Source organism: Pseudophryne corroboree, chromosome 10 (assembly GCF_028390025.1).
Source record: "Pseudophryne corroboree isolate aPseCor3 chromosome 10, aPseCor3.hap2, whole genome shotgun sequence".
Classification (NCBI taxonomy): domain Eukaryota; kingdom Metazoa; phylum Chordata; class Amphibia; order Anura; family Myobatrachidae; genus Pseudophryne; species Pseudophryne corroboree.
The window spans coordinates 106564986-106582290 of NC_086453.1; the positions used below are offsets into that span (position 1 = coordinate 106564986).

Genomic DNA, 17305 nt, shown 5'->3' on the forward strand with positions numbered 1-17305 from the left:
AGCAGGTTTTTTTTTTTAAAGGGTAAACGTTTTTTATTTTAGCTTACCGACAAAATGTATTCTTTAGTCTGCAGTGCTTCTGTTTATGGTTATAATAGTTCTGGTTTACAATTTTTTTTTATACTCATTTGTAACTTTTATGGTAGCTTGTGTAACTAGGGTTATCATGGACTTGGATGTCTGGCCGTAGGGGGCGCTATGGCATATCATATAGGAAGGGAAAATACTTTATTGCATATAAGTGTATAAAACAGAGATAACGATGAGACTGTGAATAAGCAAGCGCAGGGTAGGCTTTGCAGACATTATGAGCGCGATCCCAATTGCCCAGCCTCCTGCCCTCAGTACCAACGGAAGTGACGTCACAAAGTTTGTGCTTCCGGGTGTGCGGAAACGCAGCTTCCGCCCTTAGGTTCCGCTGCGATCCGGGTGCTACTTCCCTCTTTATTCCCCGGGCGTTGGCAGCGCGGTGTGAAAGGGCGAGAGTCGGGCAGTGCGCCGGATACCAGCCCTCAGGCCTGTTGCTGAGAGCTATGGGGAGCCCGGATGGGGTGTCTGGGGGAGTAACTGAGCAGACACCATGACGCCCCCATCCTCTCGCCGTACGGTAGATGCTAGAATCAAGTGGGCCCGTACAGGCGCTGGGGGGAGACACCAGTGACGGTCTGATGCGGGGATCAGCGGCTGTGCCCCCGCTACAAGAGACTACAGTGACCCGACAGAGCAGGTGACGCCCGCTTCCGCTGTGCTGCTGATGCTGTCACCACCCGGAGGGGCTTGTGGCCGCCCTGATACTGGTATGACGCCTCTTTCCCACCCATACTGTGTGTATATGGCATGGTAGATGCTAGAATCAAGTGGGCTAAGGTAGAGGCTAGATCCAAGTTGCCTAAGGGACCTTTTCCGTCAGGGGGAGGAGCCACGACACAAGGGGGTGGAGCTACGCCAGCGGTACAGTTGGTCTAGTATCCACACCACCAACTATTACCTTTAGTAATTAGGTGGCGAAGCGAGCCACCGTGCCCGAAGCGTGGCGAGCGTACTTTTCGGGTACCTTGTTCGGCCGCAGCTCCTCCCCCTGGTGACGTGTCTCCTCCCCTAGGTACGTCAGAAGGTCCCTTCTCCCACTCCAATATAGAACCAACCGTGGGCTAAGGGACCTTTTCCGTCTGGGGGAGGAGTCACAACACAAGGGGGAGGAGCTAGGCCAGCGGGATAGTTCCTCTACTATCCAAAACTATTACCTTTAGTAATCAGGTGGCGAGCCCGAAGCTGTATACATCTCTCACTCTCATTCCCCCCCCATACTGTGTGTATATGGCAGGTGTATACATCTCTCTCATCTAGCAGCAGCAGCCATGCGCCCCATATTCTTCCTTAAATCGCTCATTCTCATTTGCAGACCCATTCCCTGGTGCATATTAAAATGCACAGTTTAGGGGGGGCCAAGCCGCCATCATCCCCCCTAATTGGAGCGACCACTAACACTATCTGACAAGAACATTGTTTTGGGCTTAGAACTAGATTAATCAAAAGTTTTTCCTGCGTGCCCTCTGTATATGGATGGGGTTACCACCAAAGGAAGTAGGGCCAGCGGGGCAGATTACAGCTGGCTCTCACTAGCAATCCAGTCCTCTGTGCTTTTGCACAGCAGAGTCTATATCAAAGTATTGAAGGCACCAAGGTACCAATTCTGGGGACACCATCTGACTGATCAGAGCAGAATCATTAAATGGGATTTAAATATTTTTTTTCAAAACTAGAGAACATGATCTTTCAATTTTTAAAAGTAATCATTTATCATATTCAATATATGGAGATTACCTTCTAAGGGACGGCATATTGCCTGCTGGAGCAGCCAGACAATGGGGTCATTTGTCAGTAACAGTGGCCAGGCAAAGGAATCGTTGCCAGTTTCTCCCATAGTGTGTTTTAATAATTTTAATTGTGTAAGTTTAAGTTCCAAGCACGTGTATCAACGAGACTGACTGGCCAAAGAGGTAACAAATGTTTTTGCTGTTGTGGCCAGTATCACCAAGGTCTCAGCTTGGAGATATTTTGTTTTTACAAATGTAGGCTGAATTCTGTAATTGGGTGCTGCGGATCCCATGTGGCGCCATATAAATAAAGGATAATATAATTTATAGTCCTGCTATACTAATAAGAGCCCATAATCATTGCTTTATGGAATGATATGGCAATGCTTCCATTATGGTAAATTTAAGTGCAGATATTAAGTACAATGGGGGTAATTCTGAGTTGATCGCAGCAGGAATTTTGTTAGCAGTTGGGCAAAACCATGTGCACTGCAGGGGAGGCAGATATAACATGTGCAGAGAAAGTTAGATTTTGGTGGGGTGTGTTCAAATTTAAATCTAATCTGCAGTGTAGAAATCAAGCAGGCAATATTTGCCCTGCACAGAAACAATATAACCCACCCAAATCTAAATCTCTCCGCAAATGTTATATCTGCCACACCTGCAGTGCACGTGGTTTTGCCCAACTGCTAACAAATTTGCTGCTACGATCAGGTCTGAATTACCCCCAATGTTTCAGTTCTACCAGGGTGCCTACCAGAAAGTCAGACTTGCTGTTTTACAGAACCATTGTTCTAAGGTTGATTCTATATCGGAGTGGGAGGAGGGACATGATGCCAGTCCCCGACGGATCAGGCAGTGTGTATGCACAGCACACTGCCCGATCTGTCCATAGATAGATATATTTGCCGATCAATTGATTGGCAGATATATCTATCAGTGTGTACCCACCTTAATTCAATCAACTCCATTGTCTTTTGTAGATCATCTCACCAAGACACGCTCCAAACCTGGGCTTACTTAGTCTGACCCCTTACTTTCTTCTAAGTGTCTGCCAGTGCTGAAAACTGTACGGTCCAGGGACACTGAGCTTGCTCTGCTTGCTACAAGCAGTGCATGTCATACATTTTTTTTTATTTTTTTTTTAAATGCCCAATGTTGTGGTGTTTGAATCATACAGTAGGTAAATTGGAGTTTGGGCCACAGTAGAGCGAGATTAGAGATAGAAGGATACCTTCACTGCTTAAACAACATACACCTTCCTAATGCGAGCCATAATTGTCATTCAGATTGATCATTTAGAAGAGTAAGACCTTTTTTCTTCCCCAATACTCTAATTCTTATGTCATGGGTGCTTCAATACAGAATTTTACATTTATTGGTTATTCCAGTGGTTCCTAAACGTTATCACATTGCACAAAAAAAAGACCAAGATGAAACCAGTTATCTAAAGCATAACCAGAAGCAAAACTAGGTCTGAGGGGGGTTTTCAGGTTTGTTAGCAAACCAAAAAAGTTATCAATTGGGCAAAACCATGTTGCACTGCAGGTGGGGCAGACGTAACATGTGCAGAGAGATTTAGATTTGGGTGGGTTATATAGTTTCTGTGCAGGGTAAATACTGGCTGCTTAATTTCTACACTGCAATTTAGATTTCAGATTGAACACACCCCACCCAAATCTAACTCTCTCTGCACATGTTACATCTGCCCCACCTGCAGATCAACATGGTTTTGCCCAATTGCTAACATTTTTGGTTTGCAAACAACTCTGAACAAGGCCCTAAGTGAGCAAAACAGAAACCCATTTTTACGGTATGTCTGTTAAGTAGCAGTGAGAGACTCCATCATAGGTTGTGTAATTGCAGAATTTAGAAAAGCAAGGCAAGGGTGGGCTCTCAAAAGAGGGAATATAATTAAATTAGCATCCAGAGTGGGCTATCCTAAGGCAGACGGGGAGGGGGTGTTTTGTGAGGCCAGTCAAGTACTCCATATTTTATCAATAAATTTGGAGGCGTGATAATGCTGTTCATTGAGAAATCAAATTTCTCTAACGTCCTAGTGGATGCTGGGGACTCCGTAAGGACCATGGAGAATAGACGGGCTCCGCAGGAGACTGGGCACTCTAAGAAAGATTTAGTACTACTGGTGTGCACTGGCTCCTCCCTCTATGCCCCTCCTCCAGACCTCGGTTAGAATCTGTGCCCGGAAGGAGCTGGGTGCATTCTAGTGAGCTCTCCTGAGCTTGCTATTAAGAAAGTATTTTAGTTAGGTTTTTTATTTTCAGAGAGCTTCTGCTGGCAACAGACTCTCTGCTACGTGGGACTGAGGGGAGAGAAGCAAACCTACTAACTGCGGCTAGGTTGCGCTTCTTAGGCTACTGGACACCATTAACTCCAGAGGGATCGAACACAGGAACTTAACCTTGGTCGTCCGTTCCCGGAGCCGCGCCGCCGTCCCCCTCGCAGAGCCAGAAGACAGAAGCCAGCGGGTTGAAGCAAGAAGATGTCAAAATCGGCGGCAGAAGACTCCTGTCTTCATATGAGGTAGCGCACAGCACTGCAGCTGTGCGCCATTGCTCCCACACTAACCCACACACTCCGGTCACTGTAGGGTGCAGGGCGCAGGGGGGGGGGGAACAGACAGGAAATCTACCCATGTCTGTCCCTATGGCGCAGAGACCTTCAGAGTCTCACAATGCTCACTATCCAAAATAATAAACACTGATATCGACACGGAGTTCGACTCCAGTGTCGACTACGATAATGCAAAGTTACAGCCAAAATGGCAGAAAAGTATTCAATATATGATTATTGTAATAAAAGATGATTTGCATATCACTGATGACTCATTTGTCCCTGACACAAGGGTACACATGTTTAAGGGGAAGAAAGCTGAGGTAAATTTCCCTCCTCTCATGAGGAAAAAGAGCGGGAATCTCCAGACAAAAGAGACTGCAGCTTCCCACAAAGAATTCTCAGGCAGTATCCTTTCCCCATTAGGGCCAGGATGTGATGGGAATCTTCCCCTAGGGTGTCACGTTTGCCCAGAAGGTAGCCCTAGCTATTCTCAGAGATCCTGCAGATAGCGTGCACATTCTGGTACACTACTCAGACCGGCGATTGTGTCAGCATGGGTTTATAGCGCTGTGGCGGCGTGGACAGGTACCTTATCAGCAGAGATTGAGACCCTAGTGTGTGTGTATATGCATATGTGTATATGTATATATATATATATATATATATATATATATATATATATATATATATATATATATATGTGTGTATATATATATATATATATATATATATATATATATATATATATATATATTATAGAGATATGTATATAAAGGATGCTGTCTTAAGAGATATATATAATCAAACATGCCCAAAGAAACATGAGTATACTGGGTCCTAGAGTCAAAGCTATGTCGATTTCTGCTTGACGTGTCCTGTTGAATATGAAATGGACAGATGATGCCAACTTCAGTGGCATATGGAAGGCTGAGGATTATGTGGAGAAGGGTTCTCGGACCTGTTCTCCATGGCTATAGCTGGTAATTCTGATATTTTGCCTTATATTCCTGCACAGCCTAGGAAAGCACGTCATTATCAAATGCAGCTTTTCGAACAAAGAAACAAGAAAGTCCGAGGTGCGTCCTTTCTTGCCAGAGGAAAGAAGCTGCACAACACAGCTAGTTCCCAGGAACAGAAGTCCTCCCCGACCTCTATGAAGATCCACCGCATGTCGCTGGGGCTCCACAGGCGGAGCTAGGCCCGGTGGGGGCACGCCTTCGTAAGTTCAGCAACAAGTGGGTTCACTCCCTGTTAGATCCCTGGGCAATAGATATTGTGTCTCAGGGATACAAGCTGGACTTTGAGAAGAGGCCTCCTCACTGACGGCCCTGCCGGCTTCCCCCCACGAGAGGGAAACAGGGTTAACTGCAATTCACAAATTGTATCTTCAACAGGTGGTGGTCAAGGTTCCCCTCCTTCGACAAGGAGGGGGTTATTATTCGACCATGTGGTAGTCCCGAAACCAGACGGTTCGGTCAGACCCATATTGAATTTAAAATCCCTGAACATATACCTGAAAATGTTCAAGTTCAAGATGGAATCGCTAAGAGCGGTCGTTACAAGCCTGAAAGGGGGAGATTTTATCGTGACTCGGGACATAAAGGAGGCATACCTTCATGTCCCCATTTATCCAGCTCATCAGGCGTACCTCAGAATTGCGGTACGGGATTGTCATTACCAATTTCAGACGTTGCCGTTTGGTCTCTCCACGGCCCCGAGAATATTCACCAAGGTAATGGCGGAAATGAGGGTGCTCCTGCGGAAGCAAGGTGTCACTATTATCACGTACTTGGACAATCTCCTCATAAAAGCGAGATCAAGAGAGCAGTTGCTGAACAGCGTATCACTTTCTCTGGAAGTGTAACGGCAACACGGCTGGATTCTATATATTCCAAAGTCGCAGTTGGTTCCTACAGCTCATCTGCCTCTCCTAGGCATGATCCTAGACACAGACCAGAAAAGGGTTATCTCCCGATAGAGAGAGCTCAGGAGCTCGTGACACTGGTCAGGAATCTATTAAAACCAAAACAGGTGTCAGTGCATCACTGCACTCGAGTCCAGGGAAGGATGGTGGCATCATACGAGGCCATACCCTTCGGCAGGTTCCATGAGAGGACCATCCAATGGGACTTACTGGACAAGTGGTCCGGATCACATCTTCAGATGCATCGGTAAATCACCCTATCCCCCTGGGCCAGGGTGTCTCTCCTGTGGTGGCTGCAGAGTGCTCACTTCTCGAAGGTTGCAGATTCGGCATTCAGGACTGGGTCCTGGTGACCACGGTTGCAGGCCTCCGAGGGTGGGGGGCAGTCACATAGGGAAGAAATTTTCAAGGGCTGTGGTCAAGTCGGGAGACTTGCCTTCACATCAATATCCTGAAATTAAGGGCCATATACAACGCCCTAAGTCAAGCGGAGACCCTGCTTCGCAACCAATCGGTGCTGATTCAATCAGACAGCATCACCGCAGTGGCTCATGTAAACCGCCAAGGCGGCACAAGGAGCAGGGTGGCGATGGCGGAAGCCACAAGAATTCTTCGATGGGTGGAGAATCACGTACGAGCACTGTCAACAGTGTTCATTCCGGGAGTGGACAACTGGGAAGCAGACTTCCTCAGCAGGCACGACCTCCACCCGGGAGAGTGGGGACTTCATCAAGAAGTCTTCGCGCAGATTGTAGGTCGGTGGGAACTGCCACAGGTGGACATGATGGCATCCCGCCTCAACAAAAAGCTACAGAGGTATTGCGCCGGGTCAAGAGACCCTCAGGCGATAGCTGTAGACGCACTGGTGACACCGTGGATGTTCCAGTCGGTTTATGTGTTTCCTCCTCTTCCTCTCATACCCAAGGTGAGGAGAATCATAGGAAAAGGAGGAGTGAGAACAATACTCATTGTTCCGGATTGGCCAAGAAGGACTTGGTATCCAGATCTGCAAGAAATGCTCACAGAGTACCCATAGCCTCTGCCTTTCAGACAGGACTTGTTGCAGCAGGGGCCCTGTCTGTTCCAAGACTTACCGCGGCTGCGTTTGTTGGCATGGCGGTTGAACGCCGGATCTGGGCAGAAAAAGGCATTCCGGATGTGGTTATTCCTACACTGATAAAGGCTAGGAAGGAGGTGACGGCTAAACATTATCACCGTATATGGCGTAAAAGAATGTTGCTTGGTGTGAGGCCAGGAATGCCCCTACGGAGGAATTCCAGCTGGGCCATTTCCTTCACTTCCTACAGTCGGGAATGACATTGGGCCTGAAATTGGGTTCCATTAGGGTCCAGGTTTCGGCCCTATCCATTTTCTTTCAAAAAGAACTGACTTCTCTTCCTGAAGTCCAGACGTTGTATAGGGAGTGCGGCATATTAAGCCCCCTTTTGTGCCACCAGTGGCACTTTGGGATCTTAACGTGGTGTTGAGTTTCCTGAAATCTCACTGGTTTGAGCTACTTAAGACCGTGGAGTTAAAATGTCTCACGTGGAAAGTGGTCATGCTATTGACCTTAGCTTCGGCTAGGCGTGTGTCAGAATTGGAGGCTTTGTCATGTAAAAGCCCCTATCTGGTTTTCCATATGGACAGGGCAGGATTACGGACTCGTCCGCAATTTCTGCCGAAGGTGGTGTCATCTTTTCATTTGAACCAACCTATTGTGGTGCCTGCGGCTACTCGTGACTTGGAGGATTCCAAGTTGCTTGATGTAGTCAGGGCTTTGAAGATCTATGTAGCCAGGACGGCTGGAGTCAGGAAAACTGACTCGCTGTTTATCCTGTATGCATCTAACAAGCTGGGTGCTCCTGCTTCAAAGCAAACTATTGCTCGCTGGATCTGTAACACGATTCAGCAGGCTCATTCTACGGCTGGATTGCCGCATCCAAAATCAGTGAAAGCCCATTCCACAAGGAAAGTGGGCTCTTCTTGGGCGGATGCCCGAGGGGTCTCGGCATTACAGCTTTGCCGAGCAGCTACTTGGTCGGGTTCAAACACCTTTGCTAAGTTCTACAAGTTTGATACCCTGGCTGAGGAGGACCTTGTGTTTGCCCATTCGGTGCTGCAGAGTCATCCGCACTCTCCCGCCCGTTTGGGAGCTTTGGTATAATCCCCATGGTCCTTTACGGAGTCCCCAGCATCCACTAGGACGTTAGAGAAAATAAGATTTTACTCACCGGTAAATCTATTTCTCGTAGTCCGTAGTGGATGCTGGGCGCCCGTCCCAAGTGCGGACTTTCTGCAATACGTGTATATAGTTATTGCTTAATAAAGGGTTATGTTGGCATCCGTGGGTGATGCTTTGTTGTTGTTCATACTGTTAACTGGGTATGTTATCACAAGTTATACGGTGTGATTGGTGTGGCTGGTATGAGTCTTACCCTGGATTCCACAATCCTTTCCTTGTAATGTCAGCTCTTCCGGGCACAGTTTCCTTAACTGAGGTCTGAAGGAGGGGCATAGAGGGAGGAGCCAGTGCACACCAGTAGTACTAAATCTTTCTTAGAGTGCCCAGTCTCCTGCAGAGCCCGTCTATTCCCCATGGTCCTTACGGAGTCCCCAGCATCCACTACGGACTACGAGAAATAGATTTACCGGTGAGTAAAATCTTATTATTAAATGAAGTATATTGTGTTTGTCATCCTTGGGGTCGGTTATATGGGAGTGGACAGGATTTGTTTTTGTCCACATATATTATGATTGGAAGCCGTAAGCACTGGTTTGCTTATTACATTGACCATAAATAATTTGAGTTGGTCCTGGACCACCAACCCAGGGCAAGTGCCCCAAGGCAGCTCCTGTTGCCAAAGAACCCAGTATTGGGACCACTGGGTTATACCACTTCTGTTCATCAGAATATTCAAAATGAAACCGAAGAGCACATAGAAGGCAGATGGCAGGTTAGGACATAGACACTTAAGCAGGGGACTTAGGTCTTTGTCCTTGCCATTTAGGGACGTGTTTAAGGGCAGAATTGATTATCTCTCAATGTTCTATAATAGCGGTACAATAATAATAAAATTCACAAAGTGTAGTGTGCCTTACTTTATGGTGATCCGAGGCTTGTGTGCAGCAACTCGGCCACGGGCACCTGATACCTAAACTTTCCAAAGAACCGTTCTTGTGCAAATTTTGATTATAGAGCCAGTTTGTAAGTTTATTTATTAACAGTTTCTTATATAGCACAGCATATTCCGTTGCGCTTTACAATTAGAACAACAGTAATAGAACAAAACTGGGTAAAAACAGACAGACAGAGGTAGGAAGGCCCTGCTCGCAAGCTTACAATCTATGGGGATATAGGCATAGATACACAAGGATAGATGCTATCTATTGCATAATGGTCCACCAGATTGCTAGGTTCTTAATGGGTTGTATAATGATACCCCACAATGTTGGCCATGTGTCAGGAGGGTGTTGAGAGTAAAGAAAGACAAGATATGTGATGTTATGTATACTGTACAGAGAGGATGTAATTAGATAGGGAAGCACTGAAGGTTATGTGGGTGAGTCTGGAATTTGATAGGCTTGTCTGAAGAGGTGAGTTTTCAGAGAAAGTTTAAAGGTTTGGAGACTAGAGGCGAGCGAGTCTTATTGTGCGTGGGAGGGCATGAGTGGGTGAAGCCCGGATAAAGTCCTGTAATTTTAAGTGTGAAGTTGATACCACTCCGTGCTTCATTGTTCTGCAGTTCTGTTCTGAGAGTTTTTGTGGCTGAGCTGTTGCTTCTCCTAAGCGTTACCACTTCACGGGAGCAGCACCAACACTTGAACAGCTTTAGCAGGACAGAATTCAGACTAATTTGCTGCAAAGGTTGCAGCCTATGACACTGCTACGTTGAAAGTTACTAATAAATTTAATATAACCTACTTTTTTCTTAAAACCTAAACCTGCTTATCCACCCCGCCACCAAACACCATATGCTTGCATGAGAATTATGATGATAATCTACTTAGAATAGGTGCATAATGTGAATTTATAGCAGCAAAAGGGGTAAAAGAAGTCCGTGGGCTCAGTTCAATTAGCCACGAGCCTCATAATGTGCCGTCACAATAGTGTGGCAACTCCAGCAAAGGCACAGATTTGTGGACACAGCTGCATGAAGTTGTGAATAAGTCTGCGAATACAGTGCTACCGTAAGCGCAGCATATGCGTGCAGTTTCTTGCAAGCTCGCAACTGATTTGGTTGACCCCCAAGAATCTACCTTTTAAACGTCCCAACGGCAGGGATCGTCAACCTATGTGGTTCTGTCTTTGGACGCAGCTGATACATAGATATATGCTTATGCTGCAGGATGCGTCTGAAGGCAGTAGACTCCCACTGCTGGCATTGTAGATCAGAGTGCTGCATCTGAAGACGCAACATCGGCCATCAGATTTTAGTAAACTATTTCCCCCTTCTATATATCTAGTATGGTACTGCTTCTGGGAGACATTCATAGTGTCTTCCAGTGAAGACAGACTGTAGTATGCAGTACTAATATTCCATCCACTGCAGAGCACTGTGGCACCTTACACAGCATTAGTATGTTAGTATACAAACAAATGATCTTACTAAGGGTTGGAATGTGTTTTTATGTAAATGTAGGCAAAATCATAACACTAGTAACATTGAGTGTAATTTAATATTTAATAAAAATGGAACTTCTGTTTTTCAGGAAAGTGGATGCGTATGAGATGGAAGCTAATGCAGGAGATGAGGGCATTCACTTTCAGAGCTACCCATTTGATTTCTTAGAATTCCTCAACCACCAGCGCTTTGAACCTATGGAATTGTACAACCACCATGAGCACGCCAAAGCTGTAGCTGCTCTGCCATGTACTTCGCCCCAGTATGATTACAATCACCAGACTCAGACCAGTAATATCCAGTTCACTACTGCCGGCACTTCTAAACCGAAAGAATTCAAAGTAGAAGTTCCGTCTTCTGTCTCCCCACCTAAAAAGTCAGACCCTGCTCACGTGCAACAATACAACAGCCAGCCCGCCATATCCAGCACGCAGGCTATCTTTGATGGGACTTTCAATGCACAACAATGGGGAATCGTTGACCTTTCTAGCCATCAGCATCTTTTCAACAACTTAAAGCGTTCCCTTCCAGTAGCTCAACAGGTACAAACTGAGGAGGTAGCTAAGGAAGATAAGAACTACTTCCGTCGATTGAAGTACCTAATTGATCGTCGCTTCCCTTGTAATATTTGCCAGAAGTCTTTTAAACAGTCATCACACCTCATGCAGCACATGCTGGTTCACACTGGGGAGAGACCGTACGAATGTAATATTTGTGGCCGTACATATAACCACATCTCTAGCCTGATAAGACATAGGCGCTGCCATAGAGAGGAGATTGGCGTTGAAGGAAGCAACACACTAGCAGCCACGGACGTTGAGACGGCTGCAGCAGCTGCTGTAGTGGCTGCTGCGACGGCAGCAATGTCAGATCCTCAGATGGGTTCCGGTGAGATGCCGGTAGCTGGGACGGAGCAAAACATAACCTTGCAACAAGATGGTCCCTTTACTTGTAACCTTTGTTGGAAAGTATTTAAAAAGCAAAGTCACCTCCACCAGCACCAGATAATACACACCGGAGAGAAACCTTTTAGCTGTACCATATGTGAAAAAAGTTTCAATCGTCGCGAAAGCTTGAAGCGCCATGTGAAGACACACTCTGACTCGCTGAAGGTTCAGTGCGAGGTGTGTGGTAAAGCTTTTCGTGACACTACATACTTGCTGAAACACCAGGCCACACATACAGGAGAGCGGCCAGACTACAAGTGTGATGTGTGTGGAAAGTCCTACGCAGCTCCTCAGAGCCTTTTAAGACACAAACACGTGCATGAACACGGCCTTTCTTTGACGCAGTCACTGGCTCAGCCGCAACCACTTAATGATGTCATCAAAGAACCCTCAGTGTCTGTTCCATTTGAAGCAGCTTCTCTCCTTCCAACAGACGTTGCCCAGACCGACCCAGGAGCTATGAGCGTTATAGAAAGAATTGGATCGGTCTTTGGTCATTCTTCTGTGCGGAGGCCGTCCTCTCTCTCCACCAGTTCAGGCAAACACTTCTGTTGTAATGTCTGCGGACGCGGCTTTGGCAGAAGAGAAACGCTAAAACGCCATGAACGTATTCACACTGGAGAGAAGCCACACCAGTGTACAGTTTGTGGCAAGAGGTTCAGAGAATCTTTTCACCTCACTAAACATCATGTTGTTCACACTCGAGAACGGCCCTACAAATGTGAACTGTGTGGAAAGGTTTTTGGCTACCCACAAAGCTTGACACGTCACAAACAGATCCACCGGCTGCAGCTGCCTTGCACGGTACCTGCTGGAGCGCTTCCAACTGACCGGCTCACATTTGGGTGCACAGATTGTGGGGAGAGGTTTCCAGACTCTTTTCAGCTTATGAATCACAAAGAACTGCACATGAGTGAAAAGCCCTATGTTTGTGATATATGTGGCAAATGCTTTGGCTTTATTGAGAACTTAATGTGGCACAAACTAGTACACCAGACAGCTACAGAACGCCTCCTTCCATTAAACCAGTGTCAAGAAGCAACAGAAGGCAATCCAGTGACCTGCCTGCAGAATGGTCTTACAAGTGAAATGGTCACAGGGACTGGGGCAGCACCTCCAGCCACTGGGGCTGTGACCTCCACGTCGGAGGAGCATCCCATGATTCCCAGTGGTGAGAGATTTTCCTGCAGTATATGTGGTCAGAGTTTCAAGCACTTCTTGGGTTTGGTAACCCATAAATATGTACACTTGGTTAGGCGCACCCTAGCTTGCAACGTGTGTGGCCAAAGCTTTGCAGGTGCATATGACCTGCTGCTCCATCGTCGTAGCCACTTGCAGAAGAGACACTTCACATGCTCGTTATGTGGCAAGCGGTTTTGGGAAGCAACTCTTCTGATGCGCCACCAGCGTTGTCATACTGAAGAGCGGCCTTACCGATGCACAATTTGCGGACGGGGCTTTTTGCATTCTTGGTACCTTCGCCAGCACAAAGTAGTGCACACTGGCGAGCGAGCATATAAGTGTGCCTTGTGCAACAAACGCTTTGCCCAGTCATCCAGTTTAGCAGAACACCAACGGCTTCACATTGTGGCTCGTCCACAGCGATGTCCAACATGCGGCAAGACTTTTCGTTACCGATCCAATCTTTTGGAGCACCAGAGAGTTCACCTTGGGGAAAAGGTTTACCGCTGTGATCAGTGCGGTAAGAGTTTCTTTTACATTTCGTCCATTTTGCGCCATCAGCGGTCTCATGATGCTAAAGCTGACCTTCGCTGTTCTTTTTGTCTGAAACTTTTCAAAGACCCAAAGTATTTCAACAAACACATACAAACCCATCAAGGGGGTCGCCCCTTTAAATGCGGAGCCTGCGGTGAGGCTTTCAGCAATACTTATGGACTTAAAAAGCACAGACAGACACACAAAATTGAAAAACTTGCTGCTGTAGCAACACTCGCTGAGGGACAAAAGACGTCATAGCCATCTGAAAACTGCTTGCAGTGCATTTATTTCTCTAGAAGAGGAAAAAAGGGGAAATGATTGCATTCTGTAATTAGACATTGTGGTTGGTCCTATTCTGGATATAATAAAGTATACTTAAATGTGGCACCAGTTACTCAAGGTGCCTGACACCTTTTGATGCTACAGTGTGTGAAGCCATTGAGTTGTAGTTGCTATGATTTGTTGCAAAGCAATCGTCTGTATGCAGTTTCATGGATCTTTGTGGTATCAGGCCATAAAATTTTAAGTCCTATTACAGTCAAGTGGATTTTAAAGTAAACCCCCCTTTCAACCTAATTTTACAGATAAAAATACAATAATCAAGTCTTCACCAAGTCCTAAAATGTGATCAGTCTAATTGCATGTTCCAATTTATAAATTTTACCTAGTTAGTATTTTTTTGTTTTTTAACCATCCAAAAATGAAGTTTTGTGTGAAAAAATAAGTACACCCTTGTTGCTTCTGTGCTGATAGAGGAGGTAATTAGAGCGCAGTGCTGCCCAGTTATGTGATTGTACACATCGCCGTAGAGGTAGACCCTTAGACACTCTAATAATGTGGGAGTACGGCTTTTGTTGAGCTAATTAAAAAAGACATCTGCGGCAATCTTAGAACGGTTGCTCATCATTCTCAAATGGGTTAGGACAACTCCAAACACTATGAAGTAAATTATTCTATTGTGAGAGATTGTTTGCAAATGTCATCCTAGATTGTTGCCAGTGTTCATGGAAGTGGTCAGCAAAGCAAGTTCACTCATAGATGAGATTATATGATACTGCAAAGAAGGCACAAGCTGCATCTGGACACCTACTGGGAAAGCCACCTCTGTCTGATCTAGGTTTGTAAAGTTGCACCTGAATAACGTTTGGAATAATAGGGGTCATTCCGAGTTGATTACTCGCTAGCTAGTTTTAGCAGCCGTGCAAACGCTATGCTGCCGCCGCCCACTTGGGAGTGTATTTTAGCTTAGCAGAAGTGCGAACGCTTGTGCAGCCGAGCTCTGCAAAAACAGTTTGTGCAGTTTCAGAGTAGCTCTGAACCTACTCAGCGCTTGCGATCACTTCAGCCTATTCGTGTCCGGATTTGACGTCATAAACCCGCCCAGCGAACTCCCAGCCACACCTGCGTTTTTCAGACACGTCTGCGTTTTTGCAAACACTCCCTGAAAATGGTCAGTAGGCGCCCAGAAACGCCCCCTTTCTGTCAATCTTCTTGTGGCCGTCAGTGCGAAGAAAAACTTTGCTAGAACCTGAGCACAACCACAAAGGGTTTTGTACCCGTACGTTGCGCATGCGCATTGCGGGGCATACGCATGTGCATAAATGCAGTTTTTTCACCTGATCGCTGCGCTGCGAAAATCGGCAGCGAGCGATCAACTCGCAATGACCCCCCCCATATCCTCTGGCCAGACATGACAAAGTAGAGTTTTCTGTCTTTTTATGTAAAAAAAAAAAAAAACGCAGCATTGGAATGTGAAAGTGATGATTTTGTTGTCTCATAGTCATTGAGGCGATTAACCATGGTGAGCTGTTCCTGAATGGCACATTATGACCAGTAACCGTGCTAGTTTTTCCTTTCGCTCAAAAGAGGTGTGCAGGAAAATGACCACTAGTTCCATATATTGCCTCCATTGAGTCCATCATAAACTCCTCTTTTATGGTGGTATATTCTAGAGGTTGCCAATCCTCTTAAGCATCTATACGTCTTGATAGTTTAAAAAAAAATAAAAAAAAAAATACATGTTTTGGAATGGCTAAATGAAAGCCTACATTTATATACATAACCTCATCCATGCTGTACATAAACGAAACCTGAAACACCAGTTCACTGAAGTCATATTGTAAGAAGTGTCTGAATTTCTCCAATATAATTTAATAGTTCAATAAATTCATATAGTACATTGTTACTATCAAGGCATTGCAGCTACAGACGGTTCATGCCTCTTATTCCTGGGTTGTACTATTTGTCACATGACTTCATGTAATTATTATTATTTTTTTTGTTAATAAAAGAAAATCAATGAAATTGGACTTATCCAACTTGAGGAAGACTAGCTAACTGTAACCTGCAGGTTTGAAAGAGGGTGTACTTTCTTTTTCACTTATATACCACATCTGCCCCAAAATGAAATAATTATTTGCTACTTTATAGTGTTTAATATGGAGCAGGGTGGTAAACAATACACCAAGTGGAGCTATTTTTCTGCAACCTCAACGTCGTACAAAATACTAGCTTGGTAAATGGAGCTAGAAGTCAATTTACTGGTTAATTACAAGTGGATAACCGCCATTGTTTCCTTATTCAGCTCGCTTATTTGAGTGTGCGTCCTTTGATTATTTTCTAAAAAGAATCCCACTCACTATAAACAGCCCAAAGTGGAAATAAATATCACACACACACATCACACACACACACACACACACATGTATATTAACCTCCTGAAAGTAAAATGTTTTGTATTTTACCTTTTTAGAAGTATAAGAACCAATACTATTTTTTGATATTCGTAACCATTTAGAGGACACGAGAAGACTTTGGTAACTGGCATTTGTTTTCTCTGGCTCATCTTCTGTCTCTTGATAGTTTAAAAATGGTTAGCTCAGTACCATCCAACCTGACCCAATCTCATGTACGTGTTTTTTGTTTTGTTTTTTTACATACCTGATAGTTATTGCATAATATCAAATGTATATAAACAGTGTAATAACTGAAGTTGCGTAGTGCAATACATGTTACATGTCTTAGGGGGTCAAATATATAAACTGCATAATCAACGAGAATTCAGAATCAACTGTATGTAGCACACAGCAGTTTCTAATGTTTAGTACATTGAAGGGATTCAGTATAAACATATACCATTGTCTTTAGTAGGCTTTATTTTATGTTTGGTTAAAAAATATATATTTAAATGTGTTGGCATAAATTATTTCTCTGTTTTAAGATGTGCAGCTGCCGTGTTGCGTGCTCTTTCAAGGTGAAATATGGAATATCCATCAGTTACATTGCAGTAGAACCTACTATTTTACACATTGTATTGAAAACACACAAACCATTTGTCTGGCTTTACTGAGCAGTATGTTTCAACAAAGCATCCCATACTCCTATATTTTGTCATCCAGAGTGTAAACACAGATTAATTACTGCTTTCAAAATAATTCAGTATTATGTTTCTATTGAAAATTATTTTTTTTAAATGTATTATTTATCCGTTTATTAAGGTTTGCTCAGATAAATGTAATCTAAAATTCAGTGAAAGGATGAGGTAATAAATAAATAGACAAGTGTCTGACTGGCAAAGTACTATGGTTAAGTACATTAAAAGAAGAAGAGAGAAGAATTCTTTTTTGGCGCACTCTTCAAAACAAGAAAAATTGTTTGGTTTTTTTAATCATATTTTTATTGAAACATGGTACAAGTGTA

General features: G+C 44.7%; 1 protein-coding gene across 1 annotated transcript; it reads left to right on the plus strand.

The window, feature by feature from the left end:
• Positions 1 to 325: 325 nt before the first annotated feature.
• ZNF865 (zinc finger protein 865) lies at positions 326 to 16833 on the plus strand. The gene is made up of 2 exons (XM_063942708.1): positions 326 to 797; positions 11029 to 16833. Exon 2 carries the CDS (start codon positions 11048 to 11050, stop codon positions 13862 to 13864), a length of 2817 nt encoding a protein of 938 aa, XP_063798778.1. The 5' UTR covers positions 326 to 797; positions 11029 to 11047; the 3' UTR covers positions 13865 to 16833.
• The last annotated feature ends 472 nt before the right edge of the window (positions 16834 to 17305 follow it).